This window comes from Cyanistes caeruleus, chromosome 6 (assembly GCF_971803275.1).
Source record: "Cyanistes caeruleus chromosome 6, bCyaCae1.hap1.1, whole genome shotgun sequence".
Taxonomy (NCBI): Eukaryota; Metazoa; Chordata; class Aves; order Passeriformes; family Paridae; genus Cyanistes; species Cyanistes caeruleus.
The window spans coordinates 21,141,004-21,164,222 of NC_141706.1; the positions used below are offsets into that span (position 1 = coordinate 21,141,004).

General features: G+C 39.0%; 1 protein-coding gene and 2 non-coding genes across 20 annotated transcripts in view; all 3 read left to right on the top strand.

The window, feature by feature from the left end:
- The first annotated feature begins 2,517 nt into the window (after positions 1 to 2,517).
- Positions 2,518 to 23,219, top strand: part of NAP1L4 (nucleosome assembly protein 1 like 4) — a 28,326-nt gene continuing 7,624 nt past the window's right edge. Inside the window, exons 1-16 of one of the 18 annotated variants that reach the window (XR_015287886.1) lie at positions 3,311 to 3,455; positions 4,453 to 4,520; positions 4,724 to 4,764; positions 6,859 to 6,890; positions 8,042 to 8,103; positions 9,528 to 9,627; positions 10,471 to 10,612; positions 10,719 to 10,805; positions 12,356 to 12,475; positions 13,062 to 13,133; positions 16,774 to 16,913; positions 18,756 to 18,901; positions 20,741 to 20,763; positions 21,373 to 21,492; positions 21,786 to 21,815; positions 23,030 to 23,107. Coding sequence is in view for 10 of the 18 variants with exons in the window: in XM_086892623.1 (XP_086748749.1) it covers positions 3,370 to 3,455; positions 4,453 to 4,520; positions 4,724 to 4,764; positions 6,859 to 6,890; positions 8,042 to 8,103; positions 9,528 to 9,627; positions 10,471 to 10,612; positions 10,719 to 10,805; positions 12,356 to 12,475; positions 13,062 to 13,133; positions 16,774 to 16,913; positions 18,756 to 18,901; positions 20,741 to 20,763; positions 21,373 to 21,492; positions 21,786 to 21,815; positions 23,051 to 23,107 (1,326 nt within the window). In the remaining 8 variants the exon portion in view is untranslated. Of the gene's footprint in view, positions 3,283 to 3,310; positions 3,456 to 4,011; positions 4,102 to 4,310; positions 4,521 to 4,723; positions 4,765 to 6,858; positions 6,891 to 8,041; positions 8,104 to 9,527; positions 9,628 to 10,470; positions 10,613 to 10,718; positions 10,806 to 12,355; positions 12,476 to 13,061; positions 13,134 to 16,773; positions 16,914 to 18,755; positions 18,902 to 20,740; positions 20,764 to 21,372; positions 21,493 to 21,785; positions 21,816 to 23,029; positions 23,108 to 23,219 lie in introns of those variants that run through there. The other 17 variants (XM_086892623.1, XR_015287889.1, XM_086892626.1 and 14 more) reach the window with 17 other exon arrangements.
- On the top strand, positions 11,005 to 11,132 carry LOC111942774 (small nucleolar RNA SNORA54). Its single transcript, XR_002870682.1, has one exon. It is a non-coding gene; the product is annotated as a small nucleolar RNA SNORA54 (small nucleolar RNA).
- Positions 14,334 to 14,454, top strand: LOC111930832 (small nucleolar RNA SNORA54). Its single transcript, XR_002865331.1, has one exon. It is a non-coding gene; the product is annotated as a small nucleolar RNA SNORA54 (small nucleolar RNA).

A 23,219-nucleotide genomic window follows, 5' to 3' on the forward strand; every position in this document is an offset into this window, starting at 1 on the left:
TATGATTTTCTAAGCATTATGAAAATTATGAACAATTATAAAAATCCTCATAGCAAAATCTTAGAACTTTAAAATATTTTAATTTTCTGGACCAGAGACCTCATCTTGCTCATACAATGTGGAGCTTTTCATTTCCCACCTATCAAAGAATTTATTCAGAGATGGCAAGGGAAGATAAAAGAGTGGTGTTTCTGTTTTTAATTGCACCCTTGGCTGAAGGCCAAACTTGGCAGCAGCAAATTTTGTTTGTCTCTTGCTCAGAGTGTGCCTTTCAGCCTTTCTGATGTGAATATTCCCATTAACGTCAAATGTGAATACTGCTCCACTCAAGAGAACAAATTCCTGCCATCACTCAGTTTGCTCAGATACTGGTAGAAAATTCTGTGATTTGTTCAGTGTGAACTTGATGCCACCAATCTTTTCAAAGACTTTCAGCTGATGAGTGCTGATTACATTTATGATACTCTTTCTGACCTGTTTATCCTAAAATTTTTATTTGCTGTCTCCTGTTGCACAAAGGCACTGGTACATTTTAAGTGTGCAAATAAGCAATTCACTGCCACGTATAGTGCATAGCTTAAAATGTAGATAAAGAAGTTGAAGGTGAATTAAAGCATCTGAGCTGGTGGTAGTTGTTGGACCAACTTTAGTCACCTCTTTAATTACACAACTTCTACCACACAAATATGGGCAGGAATTTTACTCCACACAGTGATTTCACAAGGAAATTTCTATATGTACCTCATGCATAGTACTTAACATGCCTTGAGACAGAACAAATTAATTAAGAAGCACATCAGCTATTTACTACCAAGACTCTGCTTAGCAGTGATCCAACTTCTTCCTCCCCTGCAGGAAAAGTCATTGACAGATGAAGTCTCATATCTCAGATTAGACTGTGAATGTCTGGCATCTCACCCAGTGAGAGCAGTTTCCATTAATACCCACCCAAGGGCAGAAGACACAGACAGTTTCAATGCCAGTTACAGATCTCAGCCTAAGCCTGCTCTCCAGTGTCAAGTGCATCTGTTTGGCAGCTCTGGCAAAATCCCTTCCCTCGGTTTTGGTTCTCCAAGCTCTTGCATGTGGGGCTGAGTGCTTAAATCAAGCCAGGGTGATTCAGCAGATATCTCTGCAGGGTAGCAGCACCTGACAGCAAGATGACTCCACAGATTGTGCTTTATCCACAGTCCTGGAGTCCAGCACTGTGCTGCAAGAGGTTAGATAGCAGTCAGCAAAAATCCCTCATTGATCACGGGAGATTTAATGCTTTTGGAGATGGGCACTAAAAATCCAGAGTTGTAAGGTAATTGAAATATGTGTTTACCTTCATATATTAGCACAGAGAGGGGCAGCTAGATCCCACAGTCAGGCAAAACCTGTCTTACATCTTCCTAAGAGACAAAGTTTGGAGTTTTGTACTCAGCATTTGAGTAGCTTTTAACAAAATGGAAGTTGACAGAAAAATCTGAAAAGAATACTTGATAGCTATGAGCCAGCAGCAAGCACAGAAGTGTGGAACAGGAATACCTTCAGATAAACCCTTCTTTTGCAGTTCATTATGCTCTTTGGAACACTAAGAATCAAGCATAGCCACTACTATGAATAAGGTTGTTCCAAAATTAAGGATTAATGGAAATACGAGGAGGCTGTTAACCTGCTGTTGTTAGAAAAAGGACTGATTTGGAGAAACTGATTTGGGGAAAGGGAGCTGGAAGCAAAGTAAAGAAGGGAAACCTTCCACAGAAAATGTCGTCTGACACACCCAATCTTCTTGTTTATGCAACTGGCTACAACATTCCTGCAGTTATTTCAAAATTACCTCATTTCTGATAACAGTATTGGTGTCTAATTAGAGATTTTTTAGTTATTCCTGTAACTTAAATTCCTACTGTAAATTATTTATTCCAATATTAATATATTTATTAGTTGTTAATTTATAAAATATTGGTCTCATTGCTTCCAAACACTATTTGTTACAGAAATCCAAGCTGCATGCCTGGAGAAAACTTTTTAGAACAAGAGAACTCCCTTACAGGAGAAAAGCATTAGAGGTTTTTTTCCAGCTGAGTGAAAGATGACTAAAACTCTGGAAGCGGCTACAGATGCTGAAATTGCACAGTTCATCACACCAATTTTCAGACTGCCATGCACACAGAATGTGGGCGATAGGGGTTTTCTTGGCTTGCTTGAACAGGGAATTGTGTCCAAGCAGAAGATGGGCACTGCCACATCCACCTCTGCTGTGGGTGAGCTGGAAAGCAACACGACATTTCTCATGCCAGGCACAGTGCCTCAGAAACTGAATGGATCATCTCCTAGCATGGATAATCTTAATGACAAATTGCAATTACTGAGGCATGGAGGGATCTCGTGTAATTGCTGAGGCACGGTGGGGTAGCCTACACGACTGGAATGTTGTCACGCATGGCTGTGTACTTTTGAGGACAGGTCAGAGAGGCAAAGCGGTGGAGTTGATCGAATTCTGCCCATGGGCAGACGAACGAGTTGACAGTTGATGATGAGAATTAAGGGCTGATACGGTGACACCGTTGTTGGTGTTTGGGACAGGCCCACAGCCTCACGGTTACAGGCCCTGGTTCTCCTGAGGGGCTTCAACCACCCTGATATTTGTTGGAGGGCCAGCACGGCCTGGCACACACAGTCCAGGAGGCTCCTGCAGATGGCTGAGGATAACTTGTTGCTGGAGGTGCTGGGGGAGCCGAGCAGGAAAGGGGCGTTGCTGTCACTTTAAGGGCGCGGGCACGCGCCGTCCCCCCCCAACCCCAGCCCCGCCCCGCCCCGCATCACGCGCTGGCCCCGCGCGCGCCCGCGGCCCCGCGCGCCCCCCGCCCGTGCTCTCTGATTGGCCGAGTGCCGTACCTCCGGACAGTCAACATGGCCCGCGTGCGGCGTGGCGGCCGCGGCGCCGCCGGAACCAATCGGCGGCGCCCTTGCTGAGGGAGGGGCCCGCGCCGCGGCCAATGGGACGCGGTTTTGTTGGCGGCGGCGCTGCCCGAGCGAGGAGGCTGCGAGGAGCCCGGCGGCGCTGCGGCCTCTGCGGCGTGAGGGGCGCGGGCAGGTGAGGGCGGGCGAACCTGGGCTCTGGGCCCTGTGCCCCGGGCACCCGGTGGGGACGGCGGACGAGCCCAACCGGGCGCCGCCACTGCGGCGCGGAACTGGGGATTCTCTCTGGGCCCGCTCAGGGGCGGAGCACGGCGGCGGCCGCAACCGCCCGGCGCGGAGGGGTTTGCGCCCGGCCTGCCGCGATTCTATTTTAAGGTCGGTTCGAGAAGTTCGGTCCCACGGAACGGGACCCGCGTTGCTCTGTGCCTGGCAGCGGGGAACGCAGGGGTTCCGGCCGCATGTATGGCTGCTCTGCCTGGCAGCACGCCCGCCCTGTCCCCGCCCTCCCGGGGGAGCGAGGGAGGAGGAGGGCGGGAGGGCTCGTTGTGGTGAGCGCTGCCCCCGGCTCTCTCACGCCGCCGTGCTTGGGTTAAGGCCTTCGCTGCTTGGTTGGGATGCGATGCTTTCGCCTTACTTCAGCCACGGCGCAGCGGGCGGTTCGAGGGTTTGCATTTCGGGTTCCCTGTCTCCAAGTTGAGTGCCTGTTTGCAATTTTCTCTGCTGCTGCGGTTGTTTACTACGCTCAATACCGGTGCCCGTAGGATTTGCCAGACTCCCTGTAGCATCTGCTCACGAGGCTTTAAAATATAAAGGTAGAGAAGCGAGTGTGAGAATTATTGATGAAACCAGAATCACTAGGCAAATTTTTATGAGGTCATCTCTAAACAAAATAGTGTTCTTTTAAGAAAATTTCGGAAGTGAGCCTAAGTATTCCTGATGTCTGGGGCTTGTGGAACACTTTAATGAGTTTCTTCCTCAATTTTTCATGGTCCTTTGTTTTTATCCGTACAAGAAGTATCCGACTGTTTTGTTTGTGGCTTCCCACGGGGTTACATCTCAGTACCTCTGAAACGGAAGTTGTAACTTTCCCTTCTGATTTGTTGTAGTTACGAAAAACACTTAGGAGCCGTGGGCAGTAGTCTTCCTGTGAATTCAGGAGTCCTTCAGTTTCCTGTTTTTCGTTGTGTTTAAAAGGTTTGTGCAAGGCAGAGAAGGTTTATTCTGTGTACACTTAAGAGTACATCTTGCCAGTGCCAGATTTTTCCCTTGAATACTGTCCTTGTAATTAACGCTTCCTATCCTGGTGTGTGACGTTTGTGCCAGACAAGTTGCAGCAGTAGTTTGCCTTGTGGGACAGGGGCTAGAGGTGATCTCCATCCCCAAAGCTTCATCTGCCTGAGTCATTTGAAAACAGGGAACTGTCCAGAAGAAGTGAGGCACTAATTTGGCCTCTTAGTGGTGGCGGCAGCAATAATAATGATGGCTGCTGCTCGGATTATTTCCTTGGGTTCTGTTTGCTGTTTCATGTCTTCATTGCCTCTGAAGTTGCTTGGAAAGTAATGAAGACAATGGATATGAAGGCTCAGTGCTTTGGAACTGTTCTTTTTCAACTGGTATGTGCTTAACTTTATCTCTAAAAGTTAATGCCTTTCTCTCCCCTCCACTGGCCTCACCAGCTTGTCCCGAACAGTTTTGTTGGTGACTCTATGGCAGTGAAGTCAGTGCAAGGCAGCTGGAATGAAACTGGGAATCACAAGCTGTCTTCTAAGAAAGTTGCATCTAATTATTTATTTATATACTTCTTTTTACTTTCCAGTTGTCAAAGGCACAGCTCTAGGGAGTGAAACAAGACTCAAAGTATGTATTTGCACCAGGGAATGGTGTCTTTTTTCTTTTTTCATTCTTGCTTGTTACTTGGTGAGTGGCTTTTGTCAGAACATGCCCAATTCGTGTCTGTTCCAGTGGAGATTAATTCAACTGCTATTAAAACATTATTCCATGTTTTCCAAACACACATGAGGATCTTGTCTTCCCTGGGCAGGCTTGAGAAGTAGGTCCCTGCAGGAAATACAGCACAAACAGCTGAGCAGAAGAATTTTTATGCAGAATAGAGTTTGTTCTGTTAGCTCGGTTGCTGGGCCTAGGCTGGAAGCCACAAGTCTCTGAGTAGAATTTTTAAGTAATGTGAGTCTACATTTTTAGTTGCCTACTGTTGCCTCCTCTAATAGTTACTGAGATCATATAACTTGTTGGCTGAACTCTGATATTAGGTCAATTTGCACTGTTTTACCTTTTTAATTGTATCTTTTTTTCCCTGCCTTCTGTTGCCAGGGAAGGAAAGATTCATTTATGCTTCTTTATTTCTTCAGCTGTGAGATCATAAAAATCTGTTTTGCTCTAGCAGGTGGTTGCTGGCATTGCCACTTTCTCTTGTTATGTTTAAGGCAAGAGGAAGTGTTTGGAAATAAATCTGCCTGAGCTGGTGGAACACCTACTCTGCCAGAAGCCCCTTTATTATGTTCCTGGGCTTAACCTGTAGGGTGGGCTTCTAGGTTTATATGGGAGATGTAAACAACTTCCTGTGGAATAATCTGAAGTATACTGTTAGTACTGTTGGAAACTAACAATGCTTTTCAGCTCTATTTGAAATGGTTCTGAAAGTGTTGCTTTTGCAGCTGAGAGCAGGATTTAGCATTTTCCAGATGGAAGAGTGCATGCAATCTCTGGGCTGGCACTCAAGTTGGCATTAGCATTTGGGTTCTTCTTTGGTAGCCCTCTGTTGGAAGCTGGGCCTGAGATCAGCTTGTTTGGCCTTCAGAGAGTTGGAGAAATCAGACCTGTCAACTGATGAATGATTGAAGCTACTTTTTTGTTCTGAACTTGACTCACAGACCAGCATCTTCTTTCATGGAGGCTTGGTAGTGGAAAATACCACCTGTGCTTCTCTGTGGCAGATAGTGATTACTAGAATTCGTGGTCAGCTTTTTAAAATGGGAGTAAAAAAACCCCAATCTCTGTTGCTAAAATACATGTACAAGCTTGGCTATTTTACCCCAGAAAAGAAAGAATGGCAGAGTAAGTTAGACAATCTGGCTCCCTCTGGTTTCTCAGGAGAGCTAATTTAGATATTGGGAGCTGGGGTAGCTGTGCTAAACTTGATTTCAGTCATGGTTGATAACAAGATTTTAACTTCTCTCTTTCCTCTTCATTTTCTGACTCCTGATAAAGGAGCAAATCTTTATACAGGGGATTCTGTCTTCCTAGCTAATGTCAAAACCCCTTCTCTTGGTAAATAATTTTCTTCACTTCAGCGTTCTTTTTATCTAGCAAGTTTTAAGCACATTGTAGAGCAGCAGAAGCAGCTATGCACAAAAATAACCCTGATTAGACAGACAAATGAAACATATTTTTCTGCTTTGGTGATAAAAGAAAAAAGTCATTTGGAAGTTATTGTAATTAATTTGTGTGAACTGTCATTGTTTTTTTTCTCAAGTGTGCTATATAGGCAGAGATTAAAAATGCATTATTTACTATGATGCTGTCAAGGACTTAGAAAATAGTACATTTATGAATTCCTCTTTGGCTCTTTTTTTTTTTTTTTTGATAGAATGCTGAGCTAATCTAGGAAACTGTAGCACTTACCTACAGACTGAAGACCCATGATTGGGTAGAAATGCATTAGTATCTGGAGTATTTAACAGAAGAAATAAGTTGTAGGAGGGTTAAACCATCTGGCAGACTTCAAAAACTGAGCAGGTTTCAGTTTGAGTTGGGTATTGTGGTAGCTATTTAATTTACTGTGAGGGATTATGCATGATGAATTTCTTAGAAAAATCAGGAGCTGTTAATTTGTATTGAGGTTTTAAACAATGAGCTGTTCTATTTTCATCCTCTGTTGAGATAAACAAATTACTGTTCAAGTATTTTTAAACACTACTTTTCAACTTGCAGGTGGATACAGGCACACAGATGGCAGATAACAGGTATGTTGGACTGTTTACCTGAAATTAAATCAAGGTAGTTAGAGCCAACTGTAGATCTGGTGCTCTGCAGGAGAGGTTTTTGTTTGTTGTTTTTTTTTTTTTAACCTGTGAAGAGTGAATTACCAGACTTGGATAAGAATAAAATGGTAGTATTTTTCTAAATGCTCTAAAGAACTGTAGAGCCTTAGTATTTCTCTAATGTGCATAATTTAAGCATGCAAAAGGTACCTTTTTTTTCTTAGTTTATGTAGTATTTTTTGAAGATGCAGTATTTCTGTGGAACTGCTGCAAATCCATATGTGCTGCTGCTCTTCTGAAGCTTGCAGTGCTGGATAAGCTGGTCTGTCCAGTACTTGATAATACTTATTTGCATGTGTGATATCTCTTCTGGTTTTGTGTGTGAGTTAGGGTTAATTTCAGCAATATCTAGTGTGCATTCTGTGACCTCTAGACTGGCAGGGAGCACAGGGAATACTGGCTGGTTGTTGACTCATGCTGGGCCCTCTCCTTCTCCAGCACAGGAAGTGAGATGGAAGACGTTCCAGCAGGGAGATGGGAAGGCCAGGGACATCTCTTTTAGAATAGGAGTGAATGTTTTTATCAAAAAGAGCTTAATAGAGAAGTTGGAAACAGAGATTTTGTTTCTTGTTCATCTTCCTTTTGTACCTGCATCCTTTCCCATTTTTTTCTTCACTCTCTTTCCTTTTTTCTTTAGTCACTTAGACTAAAAGTGTATTATTTTTATTTGTGAGAAATAACATTTTCCTGTGCAGAGTGAATGGTGCAGAGTGAATGGTCACATGATTCACAGACTGAATCATACACATGAACAGACAGCCATTCACTTAATGAGATGAATTTATCTGTCAAAGGTTTTTGTTTTGGACTTGTTATGTTTTGTTTTGTGGTTCGTTTATTTCTGGGGTTTTTTGGCCTTACCTTGCCTTTGCATCCTTTTCATCTTAGAGCTAGTTTCATATCCAAACTTTGGAGTTTTCACAAGCTTGACAACATAAATATGTTTTTTATTGGCATAGTTGTCTATAAAACATGTCTGTAGTAAATCAAAACTTCAGAATAACTTGTTCTTAAATGCTGATATTTGTGTAATGTGATGCGATCTTAATATGTTACCCCTTGAATTATTTTAGTAAAACAGAAGATACTGCTTCAGATTCTCTGGAGGCTGCTAAAAATGCAAGCAACAAAAAAGGTAAGAAATACATAGTAGTAGGTGATGTTGCAGAAGTGCAATAAGCCTTTACAGACAAAACTGAAGATGTGTTCACAGGTGAAAGCAAAATAATGGTTTTTAGGCTAACTGTTCGCTTTCTGATGTTTTCCATGTTTATTGTAGCCAAAAGCAGAGTGAAGGCTGGTTTTTTTTATGTGTTGTGACTCTGATGCTTTCGAATTGCCTGAAATGACTCACTACACCCTTGCAATAAGGCCTGCAAAGACTGGCTTGTAACAACATGTATTCTTTGTTGGCGTGATTATCCGTGTTTGTGTGCTAGTTCTTTACTGTCTGGTTTCTCAGAAAGTGCATCTTTAGAATGTGTCTTGGAAGTTTTTATTCTCCATCAGCAAGGTCTACAGATAACTGCTGAGTAGTGGTTTTCAAATTAATACTTCTGTGTGCAGAAAAGCTACAGTTCCATTATTTCTCCAAATACTCAAATTTGTAAGTTTTACTGAAATATGCTTCATATATGTGGCCATTGAATATTTCTTAGGTCTCCCTCGTTACCTATTTTTTTTAAGGAATCCTTTGTGACTAGAGATTGGAAATCACATGAGAACTGGTAGACACAGTTGAATAATTTTTAAAGTCAAGTTGGATTGAGAAAAAAACAACAAAATCCCAAATAAATAAGAAAAACAAAGCAGCACACAAATGCAATCGTATAAAAGCTTCACCTTGTTAGTGCATGCTGTGCAGTTTATTGGGTTTTTAACGTCAGGGAAAAGAGCACTGAGAAAGAATGGAAAGATGTGAAAAGCAAAAGTCTTCACACCATGACACTGTGCATGTAAGGGTTTTTAACACCTAACCAGAAGCATTTTAAATCTGATCTCCTGTAAAAGTAGTCTTCTGGGAAGTGTTGTATTTACAGATTGCAAAACCATCTTGAGGTAAAAAATTAGTAGTTTTCAAGGGCACAGTGCTATGCTGCTTATTACACAGTACACAAAGTTGGAAAGGTTTTTTCAGGAGTCATATTAACTGGAAAACAGATGTCTTGGAAGTATAATTCAGTGGTTCTTCAAATTTATATGTGGCTTTTAAGGTACAGATAATACAGAAGGAGGATAGAGAAGCTTCTGGTTTGTACTTACATAAGGGGAAACCAGGAAATTTGCCTATGTTGTCAATGCTTGTAAAAGCAACTGGTAGATTTGCAAAGACAAAAGTGCTTTTTCTGTCATTATCCAACTTTATATTCCTGAAATCTGGTCCTGAAGTAATTGTTTGTGTTAGTAGTAAAATACTCACTATTTTCACACCTCAAGTAACAGTGGTGTGATTTGAGGTGTGAAAATAGAATTTTTACTGTGACAGCTGTAAGACACAGTATGATAAAAGCTCTATAAATCTGTACAAATTTGTTTAAAAGGGGTTTTCTGTATTCATAGAAAAGCTGGCAGACCAAGTGATGCAAAATCCACAGGTCCTGGCATCTCTTCAGGAGCGTCTTGACAACACAGCACTTACTCCTTCAAGTTACATTGAAACGTAAGTACTGGGCATAATAAAATTCCTGAAAGACTGAAAGCATAATAGAATATTACTACTGGGATTCATATGGTCTTACTTCTGGAAGCAAGAGTGAAGTTTTACCTTACACAAACTTGCAACCAAAATTTTGTCCTGTTCATTGTTTACCCTGGCCATTTATTGTTTTGGATAAAAAATAACTCCCCTCCTTTGTGACCCTTATTCTGACAAGGTATGTGCTACATTGACTGATGATTTCTATAAGATTGCTGTCATGGATTTAATGGAAATTTCACAACCTGTATATCCCTAATTTGAAGCTTAGTTTTATATTGACTGTAAAGTAGATTTAAATACTGCCTTTAGTAAATAGTTATGCTTTTATTTCTTGACTGAGAGTAGCTGGTTATAGAGCATAAGTTCTATAAAGAGATCTTTTTAGATGACTGTATCTAAATGTTTAATAATTTAAAGTGCAGATGAGCAATGTGTGCTTTACAAGTATGACCCATGAATCAAAGCTTTGTCCTGTAGATTGCACAGTTCTTATTTTTCATAGATGGATCAACACAAATCTAGTCTCAAAGTTTAGGTGTAAACAAAGGTATTAATTTCAGATCTCTGAACTACACGGGGAGGGTAGTGGCCCCAGGGAATGGAACAGAAGATAACACCTTTGAGAACAACTTGGGTAGGAGAGGATTCTTTCAACTTTTTGAAATAGGTTTTGGAGAAACATGTATGTTTGACATACGCCTTTTATTTAAAAATTGCACGTAGTTATAAGCAACCTGTTTCTCAGTGAAATGTGAAACAGTCCTGAGGCAACTAACTTTTAACCTTAAATCATTTGATTTTTAGTTTTCCAAAAGCAGTGATAAGAAGAATTGATGCCTTGAAAAAGCTCCAGGTGAAATGTGCCCATATAGAAGCTAAATTCTATGAAGAAGTACATGACTTAGAGAGAAAATATGCAGCACTCTATCAACCTCTTTTTGATAAGGTGGGAAAATTACATATATAATTTTTATTCCTTTGTTGCTGTCACTTCTGGATATATATAATTTTACATCTTCAATTATTACATTTTTGGGTTTTTTTTAACACAGAGAAGAGAATTTATTAATGGGGAAGCTGAACCCACAGATGCAGAGTCAGAATGGCACAGTGAAAATGAGGATGAAGAAAAACTGGCTGTGAGTATAAGCTGGGTCATCTACTATGGATATATCAGATTATCAGAGTTAAATTCTTGTTCTTGCCATTGAAAGAACTTTTGTGTTAGTGATGTGTTCTTGTGGTGAATACACTGTTATGTCCAGTGAAAGCTTCTACACCATTAGCTTAGCCTGTTTTCAAATTTGTCACCCGAGAGAATTGAGGAGCTGCCTTTATTGGCACTGTTCGTAACCTGTTAACAGCACCTTCCTGCTAATGGGTTCCATTCCAGTGCTACATGAAACCCTAAGATAATCAAAGACCGGTTGGTTCTCTGCCTGTCCACATTATTTTGGGGGACATCATTAGCTTTCATTTTCATAAATACAGGTGAGACACTTGTCATAAAACAACATCAAGCTAATAAAATGTCTGCTTGGCTGGTGGATTTCTACTTGTCTATTGAGTAGGAGCTGTCTAGATTTAGGAGGCATAATATAGTCTGTGGGCTGCCTGTTACTTTCTCAGCATCATTTCTGGAGATGTGTGCTCAGACTTTCTCTCAGAAAATCAGCCTACTTAGAAAACTCTCCTTGCCATTCTTGTCAGGTTTTCTTTGCATTTTTTCGTTAGCCTGATTTTTTTCTAGTTTTGTTTTTTTTATTTTTTGATGCTGTTCTGTATTCAAAGTGAATTGTTCTCTTTGTTTTTAGTAATCTCCTGAGATTTGGCATGACATAGTGCTCCATGTGCATGAGCAAAAAACGTTCCTTAGGCTCTTCGTTCTTAGGTTCCGTTGCTCTTAGGCAAATACAGCGTTGACAGGCCATATTCCACACAATAAAATCAGAAACGTGTCTAGATGGGAAATAAACTGCAGCTTCATACTCCTGGCTCTTCATAACCCAAGCAATTGCCAAAAAACATAAATAAAATATCTGCTGCTATCTAGTGGTGTAAAAGGAAAGGTGCAGCTAATTCAGACTGAGTTTCCAGGGTTGTTTGGGATTGAGAAATGACTTCCTCATTCTTCTTTTTTATAACATTTTGCATCAGTTGTGTGGAGGGCATCCTGTTTTCCAAAATATTAATAATTAGACACAGCATTAGAAATACTTAGATACAATTATATATATTATATAAATAATAATTAGAAACAGCATTTCAGAGGGCAAAGTTAAATTTTAAATTTTTAGATGAAACGCTGTAGGTGGCTTACAGAGCTACAGAAATGAGATTAATAGAAAAATAGAAATGCATTTATGCTTTTTTTCCATTTACAGGAAGATAAAGTGTTTTAATTATTTCTGTTTGTCAAATCAGTGAAGCAGACACTTGGTCTACTTAGTCTTCATATAGAAGAATTTCAAATGAGTTGAATGTAAATCTGAATTGTATATATGTTCAGTTGTGTAAATAAACCTTGTATCTCTTAACTTCGTTTGTAGAGGGGAAAAACAGTAGAATTCAAATGTTCCTTAAACATAATTTCAGAGATGTCAATTGTTTTGTAATTCTGTCTCTGTTTATTAAATATACTAAGAAGTCACAATTTAATTTCTTAGCTGTTCCTGTATTTCTTTCCCAGGGAGACCTGAAAAACGCAGTGGTAATAGATGAAAAAGCAGAAGAGACAAATGTCAAAGGAATTCCAGACTTCTGGTTTACTATCTTTAGGAATGTAGATATGCTAAGTGAATTAGTACAAGTAAGTTTCTACTCTGAAATGAACAACTTCTGTTGTGTTAAATGAATCACTGCTTTTCCCATTAATAGTCAATCCTTGTGGATTGTGAATCAATCCTTTGGTGTGTGACATCAAATCTTTTGAATCTTTAGAATCCCTAAAAATGCTTAAAATGATGGACAAGCATTTTTAGTTTAATCTATAAAAGATTATTTTTGCAAGGTTATAAAAATACCTGTAGATTGGTTGAATTCATGTTAAATAGCATAAGTATTTATGCCTGCCCTTGTATTAATTGCTTTTAATGCTGTTAAAGAAGAATTCCCTGGAGTGTGTCTTCTGTGAATCTCACTGGTAATATAAGTACTCTGAATCAAGTTACTGATCTTAAGTAATACATCCTGGCAGCTTTGTTTACTGAAGATGAGCCCTAAAAATCCTGAGAATTTGGCACATAGAATTTGCAGCCATCATTAAGAAATTTAGATCCAGATCTTTACTTTAGCTGGAATTGTTGAATTAGTTACAAGGTTTGGTTCTTTCTTAAGGAGAGACTGTTTTTCTAAATATTGCCTGCTAAATTGGATTTTACTTTTTTTCTGTTTAGGAATATGACGAACCTATCTTGAAACATCTGCAGGATATTAAAGTGAAGTTTTCTGAACCAGGACAGCCTATGGTGAGTTTTCTCTGGTTATTTCTCAGGAAGATTGTAGTAATGAAGTGAGCAGCATTACAAAATGCTCATTCAGTTCTCTTTGGCTGTAGTGTGTGTGTGGGAGGTTTCTTACTAAGCTATTATTTTTATGCTTTGCCTGTGAAAGATTTATCTTCAGCTTTCCTGACTCTTTGCTCTTTCATTCTTAGCCTGGACAGCTCCAACATTACTGTAGTTTCTAGATTAAAATTCTGGCTCAATTCTGTCTAGTTTTTGCTTTCTTTTTCTCTCTCAAATTCAAGTAGAACTGCTCTTAGTAATACAATTACATGGCTGCTTTTGATTTGAAAATGAATTGCGGGAAAAATTCTGGGTATCAAATATTTTATCAAAAGAGATGTGACTTGATAATACTAATCAAAGACAATGAATATAGGTACTGTGCCTGTTGAAAAGAATAGAAAATATATTAGGTAGTATTTTAGAAGTGTACCTCTTGAGTATTTTTTAAAGTACTGCTTTCTTTTATTTTTGGAAATCTTCTGGTTTAAGTTTGATGTACAGAAACAGATACTGCGTTAAAAATAAATTGTTCTGCTGCTTATTCAATTTATGCACACTATGCTTATTCCTTGCATTCCCTTTGAAGGGGAGGCAGAGAGAAGGATGGGATTTGAGCCTACACATGCTTTCTTTAAATTTTGTCATTGTGGTTTTTTTCTTATATTTTTATATTTTTTGTTTTGCCTTATGGAGTAATGATCTTTTGATAATGCTTGAAATAAATGCAAGACAAACATCATTGAAGATTTGCATAAGAAAAATGAAAGGACTTTTTCACAATAGCTTTAAATGGTTAATAAGCTGATTTGGGGTTCTTTTGGGGTTTGTTTTTATTCCTTATTGTCTTTATTCTTCTAGTACTGAAACACTCAAGCTGGTAACAGGCAAGAAAGTAGTATGGCAGAGAAAAACTGAGAAGTTTCTAAAGATTGCTGGGGCTTAGGGAGAGGATATGAGTTTTATGAAGAAAATGAATTGTCTAAGCATGAAGTAAGGTAGTCTGACAAGTTGGCTGTTTTATCTTGAAGCGTGTCTATTCAGTGGCATTTGGATGACATGGGAATAGGTTTTCTTTGCCTACATAATTTTTGTGTTCTCATTCAGCTTTGTTATATACCTTAAGTTAGAGAACTCCTTAAACACTGGATTTATCTGGTCTTGCACTGTTCGTAACCTTTTGACAGCATTTTCCTGTAAATAGGTTCCATTCCAGTGCTACATCAAATCCAAAAATGGAAGGCTGACAAACTCCATGTCCCTTCTGTATTTGGAGACAAAGGATGTGTTCCTGACTGCTTGAGTGAAACCTGTTCTTCAGCTGTGTGTGACTGTCTTATCTGTAATTCTTCGTTGAAAATTGGTGCAGCAGTGGTAGCTTTGTACTGTACAAACTTCACATAACCAGTGCCCCATAGATTCACTAATTCTGCTGGAGATTATGTTTTGCTGCCAAAGAAATACATGTTAATTAGGAGTTTTCTGATTTACTGTTGACCCAAAACAATTAACCGTTGTTATGGCACTCCAAAAGTCGATGTACCTGACTGCAGTTAAAGTGCTTCAAAGTCCTGTTTGTTATGACCTCCGTATAGAAACTTTTATCTGCATGAAGTGTGACTCCATTATTATTTGCTTTTACTTATCTATAACCATGTGGATAAACTTACATGCATTTTATAATTATGATTTCTATTTACATATTTATTTGAACATTAGGATCTTTAACTAGCATATTCAGACCTGGATGATGCATCTAGGTATGACTTAAGTAGCTTATAAAAAGGCAGTTGTTTTTTGTTTTGAACTTCATGAGAACATTTTTAATTAAAAAAAACTCCAAGATAAATAGTGTTGGAAAGGTTATTACAGCACTTCAAATATTATGTGGAGCTTGAAGCTTCTTGTCTCCTTAATTAGCAGGTATACAATAAAATGCTGAAATGCAGCGTGTACAGATATTTTTGTCTTGCTAGCCCTTGGGATCCTGCATGATAAATAGTGCCACTGTTTGGTTATTTATAGCCCCAGTGATGGTTTATGGGATTATTTGGGTATGAGTGTTCGTCAGTGGTAGTGGATAAGCTAAGTTTGTAACTCTTCCCCTGAGCGTGTTTGCCAGGGAGAGATTAGCCTTAGCTGAAGACAGCCTCCAAACCATGAAGCTGTCTTGAATTGCTCTAAAGGGAAGTAAAGCTGAAATAGCCAATGTGAAGCCAACAGATATATTCCCGTGTACTGCTGGGTCCCAGTGGTTTTCTGCCCTTAAACAGGGAGCACGGGGATTGGGAAAGCTGCTGTTGTCAATGGTCTCCATCACTCCTTGACCACTTTCTTGACAGGTATGAGTCATGTGAGGAGATTCATGGGGTCTTAGGAAGATTAGGGGCCTTTGGGAGATGACTGAGGGATAAATATCTGTGATGAGCAGGCTGTTGTCCTGAATTATCTTGTCTGTGCATGAATAGCCTTGAAAAAGAGGATGGCAAGGCAGACTTGGTGATAACAGTTTTCTGGCCCGAGTCTCAAGAATGCCTGGGGAAGTATATTTAGGGCCAGTCTTTTCACTGTTATGTAATCTGTTTTGTATGCAGATATGGGCCAATTTGTAAGGCATATTACTAGGGGACTAAATAATATATTTAAGGTAACTGTTACACATGCTGTGTCTGGGCAGTGGTGTTGGAAGCTTTGGCTTTCAGTCCTTCTGTTGTGCTAAACTGACCTGCAGACTTTCTCCCTTTTCAAGTCACTAAATCAGTGCTGTCAGAAGCCTTTATCTTTTATTGTTTCTCCAGTTCGAAGACAGCTTGAGTTTTGGTGTACTTCAAAAAGTTCATAGTTGATCCTGAGTGTAAAGTGGTGCAAGCAGTTTAGAAACCTTTACAGATCTGAAAATTGATGCATCTTGGATGTTACGGTTTTCTGTAACTGGAGCCTTTTGTTCTCCATGGAAGAAACTGAATCTCTGCAAAGAATTTTTGGGTGCCAGAGGAGGTTCAAATGTAAACAAAAACACCTGCTTCAGGCTGTAAGCTGTTGAGACATGTTGGTTGTAGGATTCAGTTTATGAAGTCAGTGTTCTTTTGCAGGATTTTCTATTATCAAGTGGGAAAAAACCCTCTGGTTCCTGGGGGATTGTGCTATTTAAAGACTCCTGCAATCTAAATTGTGTTTTAATTGGAAATAAAATCTGATTCACTCTCTTAGCATCATGATGTTGATCAGACTTGGGGGAGCAATAGAGCCACATGGTGGTTCTGTTGTTAAAAAGACTTCAAAATAGCAGCTTCATCCCTAGTGCAAGGATGATGAGAGGCTTCCACAGGAAATGAATCAAGACTGTTCTCAAAATACTTATTTCTAAGGTTGCTTTTAAGACAGCAGTTCTATATGTGAAATCTAAGCCGAGGTCATTGCAGCTTCCTGCTCATTTGAAATTTGTTGACATTCATAATTTCCTGCTTCTGCTGTAGTTTGAAACATGTTTGCCAGCAAATTATAGGGGTTTTTTTCATATTGTCAGAGTTTGATAAATGATAATTATGCTGATGCACTATTTCACAGATGAAAGCTAGTGGTAACATAAAATTTCTTCCAGTCTTTCTCATTAGAGTTCCACTTTGGGCCCAATGACTACTTTTCTAATTCAGTCCTGACAAAAACATACAAGATGAAGTCGGAGCCAGACAAGACAGATCCCTTTTCATTTGAAGGACCTGAAATAGTTGATTGTGAGGGGTAAGGAAAACTGAAATTTTAAAAAGCTTCTGAAATAAAAATGCTTATTTTTTTGCTTACTGTGATAATGATTAGTAAAGATAAAATTGTTACTGACTTCAAAACTGGGAATGTTTGTAGGGGTGAGGGTCTCAGCATGCAGAAGTAACAGATGCATAGATGGAGATATATTTTAACATCGTGTACGTTTTAAATTGAACACCTTTCAAATTTAATAGTTCTCTAATTGAGGTAACAAACCTTTTATTTCCAGATAACTGGGTAAATTATTTTTAGTCATTACTTTTCATAGACTACCCCCCTCCTCAGTCTTATAAGTAGTCTTGGACTCTCTTGGATTCTTGTCATCTCCTCAGCAATTTTTATTCCAGCAGGAATTGGTTTATTATCATCAGGCAGGAATAGGTCATGTGTACCATATGTTCTTACAGCCTGTTTTGAGGCTGGAACATAAAGGCCATGCAGTTTGATCCTGTCAGCTGTGGCTCATTCAACTATTATTTTTAATTTTATTTTTATTGATTTTTGTGAAACATAATCAGAAAACAGCTGTGGATGGTGAATTCTCATGTCTGTTCTGGAAGTCTGTTGACCTGAACACCCACATTAAAGTTTTTTTGGGGTGAAAGAATAGTTCCAGCTAACCTAACCCTTTCTGTTCTCATCCATGATCTCTGCTCTATAACTAAATTCCAGTGCCATACCAGAGCAGAGCTGACACAAATGAAAAATAGCTTTTGTATCCTATTTTTCTTAGCATCTAAGTATTCTTTTCTCTTGGTGATTATATGGTTTTTAGGGGGTTTTTTCTACCCCTTCAAGGATGTATTTTGTGGTATGTTTTTTCTGGGTTTTCTAACTCAAAGATATCCTAAATACTGAAAATGTCCTAAATATTTGGTTTTTTGAAGGCATGCTGACAACCTCAAAAACTCTGGACTTTCAGTGCTGCACGTTGGCTTTTGAATCCAGCATTCACCTGCAGTGAGGCAAAATGTGTTCTTGCATGTTTAGTGAAAGTTGTGCCTAAGTAACAGACCACTCCTTTTCGAAGAGAACTATAGATGTTTCCTGAGGAAGGTGTTAGATATGGTACAGGTAGAGCAGGAAAACATGTCTTGTGTCTTGTTATACAAGTATAAATCTGTGACTTTGGCCATCTATCTATAGGACAAGATTTTTTGAGGCATTTAAGGATTACTGTGACACCATTATTTCCGTCATAGCAGAATTAGCTGTGTTTGACCCTCACTCTTTGTGATGTGCAGCTTTGGGTTAAACTTGTTTGAATGGAGAGAGACTTTTCACTGAATGTCAGTTTGTACGGCAGCAGAATGGAGCTGAAAATTAGGCTTTTTTCAGCTTGATGTGCTTGGCTTCCAAGTCAGTCTGAGCACTGCTCTTTGGAGAGCTCAAACATCCCTCTCCCTGGCCACTCTTTGGACTGGCATTTTTAGGGTAAATGGACTCTGCCTTGACCTGTAGTTAAAGCATATCATGTATTGTTTTCTAACAACAGTCTGACTGGTGAGATTTTTTCTGGAATAGCTTCATCCTGTAATTGGTTACAGAAGTCCAGCTGTTGGGCCAGAGGTATTGAATTGTGGGTAGAGTGGTTACTCTGCCAAGTCAATCTTTTATAGCATTTTCAATCAGGGAAATATTTGACCTGTCCAACATACACATCATCTCTAGGACTATGATCCACTTCATATTTTGTCAAGCAGCTTTTTCTAGAGAGTGATAAGCCATCTTGGCCTTGATGAAGTTGCTCTGCTGCTCAATTCCCTTTTTTCCCTGGTGCCTTGTGTTAAAATGCTGTTTCTTATGTGCTGTCTCTAGGTGTACCATTGACTGGAAGAAAGGAAAAAATGTTACAGTTAAAACAATCAAGAAGAAACAGAAACACAAGGGCCGAGGCACTGTTCGGACAATTACTAAACAAGTACCTAACGATTCATTTTTTAACTTCTTCAGCCCAATAAAGGGTAAGCTTGGAAATTAAAAATGTAGGATCCTTACAATATGTTTATATATATTTGTATTTAAGTGACTTAAATATTCAATCTATTTATGCTGCTGCATCGTAAAGTGCTTACTAGAGGAGGATTGCAAACTCTTGCCTATCCAAACAGATTATTTTGTTCTGATGTTATTCTGTAGAATTTGACCAATGGGTGTGCAGTGTAAACAGGATTCATAGTATGGAAAGAGTCTCTCAATAGACTCTCTTAAAGAAGTTGACGTGTTTTACCACAGGATGGCTCCATGCATCAGTTTGTTTCTAACATGCGAAAGAAATGTGTTCCATTGTTGGTCAAGTTACAGTATAGAGGTTTCATTGAAATCTCTGTGACAGAACTTTCTGTAGTTTCTTCCATGATTAATCAATGATCCCTGATACTCTGTACATAATTTTCTCATTTTCCTAGTCTAATGTTAGATGTGTACTCACATATTAAACAATCCAGATGGATTCCAAAACCATTATTTTTTTTCTTGGTACATCTTCCTTTGTCCGCTTCTGCAAAAATAGATGAGGGAAGTAGTTTATACTGTGGACTAAAGGGGTCCTGGAAGAAAGGCAGTGAGAGACTTTTTGCAAGGGTACGTATTGACAGGACAAGGGAAATGGCTTTAGGCCAAAAGAGGGGAGGTTTAGGTTAAATATTAGGAAGAAAATCTTGATGGTGAAAGTGGTGAGATACTGGAACAGCTTGGGGCATCCATAATTTCTGTGGGCATTCTCGGAAGTGTTCAAGGCCAGACTGGATGGGGTTTTCAGCAACCTGGTCTTGTAAAAGGTCTCCCTGCCCAGGGCAGCGGGGTTGAAACTTAGTCATCTTTAAGGTCCCTTCCAGCCCAAACTGTTCCGTGATTCCAGAGGTGTACTGAACAAAATGGTTCTTGATTCTTTTGTGGGCTATTAACAAACTACCTGTCCCTTCTGATTACCACTGCAAATCCCCATGTATGTGGGCTAAGAAACATAGGATATGTATTTCCAAAGTTGGGGGTGGTTTGGTACAGAAATGTCCTTTAATTTTTGTTGCTGCTTAGAGGAAAGGATGGAGATTTGTCTGCTGTTAAGTTGTTCTTTTAAATACTCAAAGGGTACACTTTGAAATTAGCTGTATAAGATAAGACACTGACATCTGCTGGCAGTGAATACTTGCATTTTCAACTTGAGAACTGAGCTAAATGATCACTTTTACAGTAGATCACATGGTAGTGTAGAGAAGGGAAATGCATTTTGATTTGTGTTGGGGTTTTTTGCATGACTTGATTTTTTTGTTGTTGGTTAGTTGGTTGGTTTTTTCTTTAAACAAAACACCCACCCTGTCCCATGCTGCTTACAGTACTGGGCCTCTTCTCAAAAATGCTTTGCAGATTAATTTCAAAATGTTCATCTGTTTAGTTCCACTTGTTTTTGGGGAGAGGAGATGATTTGTAGTGCTCCAGGTAAATGAAATTACTGTAATTACAGTATTAATAGAGAAATCAAATATGTTGATCCTCTGAAACAACATGTATGTCCTCTGAACCCATCCTTGTAGAAAGAGTATTTCCTGTGCAAAAATCTTTTACGTCCAAATGGCAGCTTTGATACTTTACAACACATGAAATTCTTACAAGTATGATTTCTGTAGGTTTAACTTAATACTAATCTGAATTGTCATAGTTTTAATACTTACCTTGTGAAGCCTTTATATCCTGAAAGTTTTCTAGTATGAGAAAGTCTTTATACTGTTTTTTGTCATCTTGACTATTGAGGTGGGTGAGACTATACAAGTGTTTCTTAAATTTGTTGTCTTTTCTTTTTGCAGTATCTGGTGATGGAGAGTCATTGGTAAGTTTTTGAAATAGCACAATTGCTCTTTGACACATCCTTTTTGTCAAGTCACTGCATAGTGACTATAGGGCTCTTTTATTAAGTGCTGTATATTTTTATTGTTATTTTTGCTTTTTGACAAAGCTGAGCTTCACCTTGATAAAGTGAAAGATACTGTCAGCTTCTCCAAGTAATCCATTGACAGGTCACTGTTACACAACTCGCTGATCCAAAACATCTCCAGTGGTCGCTGTTGGGGAGGTCATTATTTTCCCTGCCTGCTCAGCAGTACAGCATAGCTGGTACCTGACTTCTTTAAAAATTAGTCTGGAGCATTCTGAGCAATTCTGCAATGTCAGATGTCAGAGCCAGCCAAGTCTGTGTGAGCTTTTCAACAAAAGGTGCTTTAGCAGGACACTAACATGTGTGTAGGAGGCTTGTACAGAAAATCTCAGTTCTGCAAATCCAGATTTAGATTTTATTGTTACAAATTTAAGTATGTTAAAAGTACCTATGACCCAAAAGTTGGTGATGTTTTCCCAAACCTGTTACTTTGAAATATTTTCAACTGTTTCTGTGTAGCACATTGCATTTGCAGTAGAAGACTCAAACTGACTTGTCTTACAGGATGAAGACTCAGAATTCACTTTAGCAGCAGATTTTGAAATTGGACACTTCTTCCGTGAAAGAATAGTCCCTCGTGCTGTGCTGTATTTCACCGGGGAAGCTATAGAGGATGATGATAACGTATGTATGCAATTAGCATTTTGTTTATTAGTCAGCATATAGAAGCATTCTTCTTGTTTTCTGATTAGACTAGGATGAAGTATTAATTGTGTGAAAATAACAAAAAAAATCCCTGCAGAGATTCCTGCTACTTGGGGGATAGGAAAGGGTCATTCAACTTGCTCTAAGTTGTTAATCTGCTTCTGGAAGAGGATTAGTTTCAGTTATAGTGTTTGATTATGCTACACCTATAAATGCAGAAGTTTTTATGCAAATACCAGCAGAGCTAATTAAACCTTGGGTTTGTTTTTCAGTTTGAAGAAGATGAAGAAGGTGAAGAGGAGGTGAGATGCACACTGTATTTTTTATAGTTTATATTATTCCAGTGCCAGGAATAGTTCTATATGGAGAAAAAAACAGTTGCTCATAAATGCTTTTGTGCATGGTACTTCTTTCCAAAAGACTTCAGCATTCATGACTTGCAGAACTGTGCCTGGTTTTTCCTCTTCATAAAAATAATTTCTGCAAGAGCATATATCCATTTTTTATCTAGTATATTGAAAGCTGTTTTCTGACATGAGTCAAATATTAAAGACAAGCTCTTTTTTTTCCCTAGAGTGCTGCATGATAAATATCTTTTCCTTAGGTGGTAGTGGAATTCAGCTGTCAGCTTTTAGTTGTCATAAGATTGAAGACTGGGTCTTAACCAAATGCAAAGTAAAAAAGGGGGAAGTATGCAACTGCTCAGCATAAATAATGTAGTCTGGCTCTGGTCTATTTGCAGTAGTGTTGTATGAACACAAACATGCTGTGAAAGGCTTTGCACAAAACCACTAAATAATACCACGCTTAAATGAACTAATATCCTTTACATGTTTTGCTTTACTGCTTTTACTGTGCTGTTCTTGCTAATTTGTCAAAGGTACGTCCCTGGCTGTTGTCAGCTTCAGCATAGCAGAGTACATCAGAGGTTATCAAGCTGCTGATCTGATGTGAGCTGGCAGCCTTCAGCATGCAGTCTCTTTTTTCTCTGTGCTTAGGCTGTTGAGTGACTAAACATTTTCATATTTTTATTTTTTAAGCTGGGTATTGATAGAAGTGTGTATATGTATTTTTAATCAGTTTCCAGTGGCATATGTTATCACTCGGATGTAGTTGTAAAACTTGAGTACAAAAATCCTGCACAGGAATGCATAGCCTGTCCACAGTAATTTAAATAGACAGAATCTTTGGAGGGAGACTGAAACAAAGAACAAAATCAAACATATATACCTATTACCAGAACTAAAATTCCAAATAATTTGTTAGGTAGAAGCTTAAAAATTGCTGTGAGACCGCAGCAGCAGCATCCATGGGAAGGTTGCCTTAAGCCATACTGAGACCTTTATATCGTGTTTTAAAGATTTTGCATTTTAAACCTGGAAAATGTTGAATTCTTTTAAGTCAGCCCAGTGCTGACATCTGAAACACTCTGGAATATAGCGATAATTTAATTTGCTACTTTGGTTTTTGTCCATTACAAAAAGTTGCACTTTTAACCTGTTTTAATTTCTGTTAGTTTATTTCTATTTTGTCATAGGAGTTGGAGGGGGAAGAGGAGGGAGAAGAGGAGGAAGATGCAGAGAGTGATCCTAAGGTAAGGACTTTTGTGTGCTTAGTCATAACACAGTCATAATCATGAGCAGTGTAGCTAAGGGTATGATAGTTTGTGAAAAGATTAATCAAAAAAAAAAACCACCCTAGCTTCT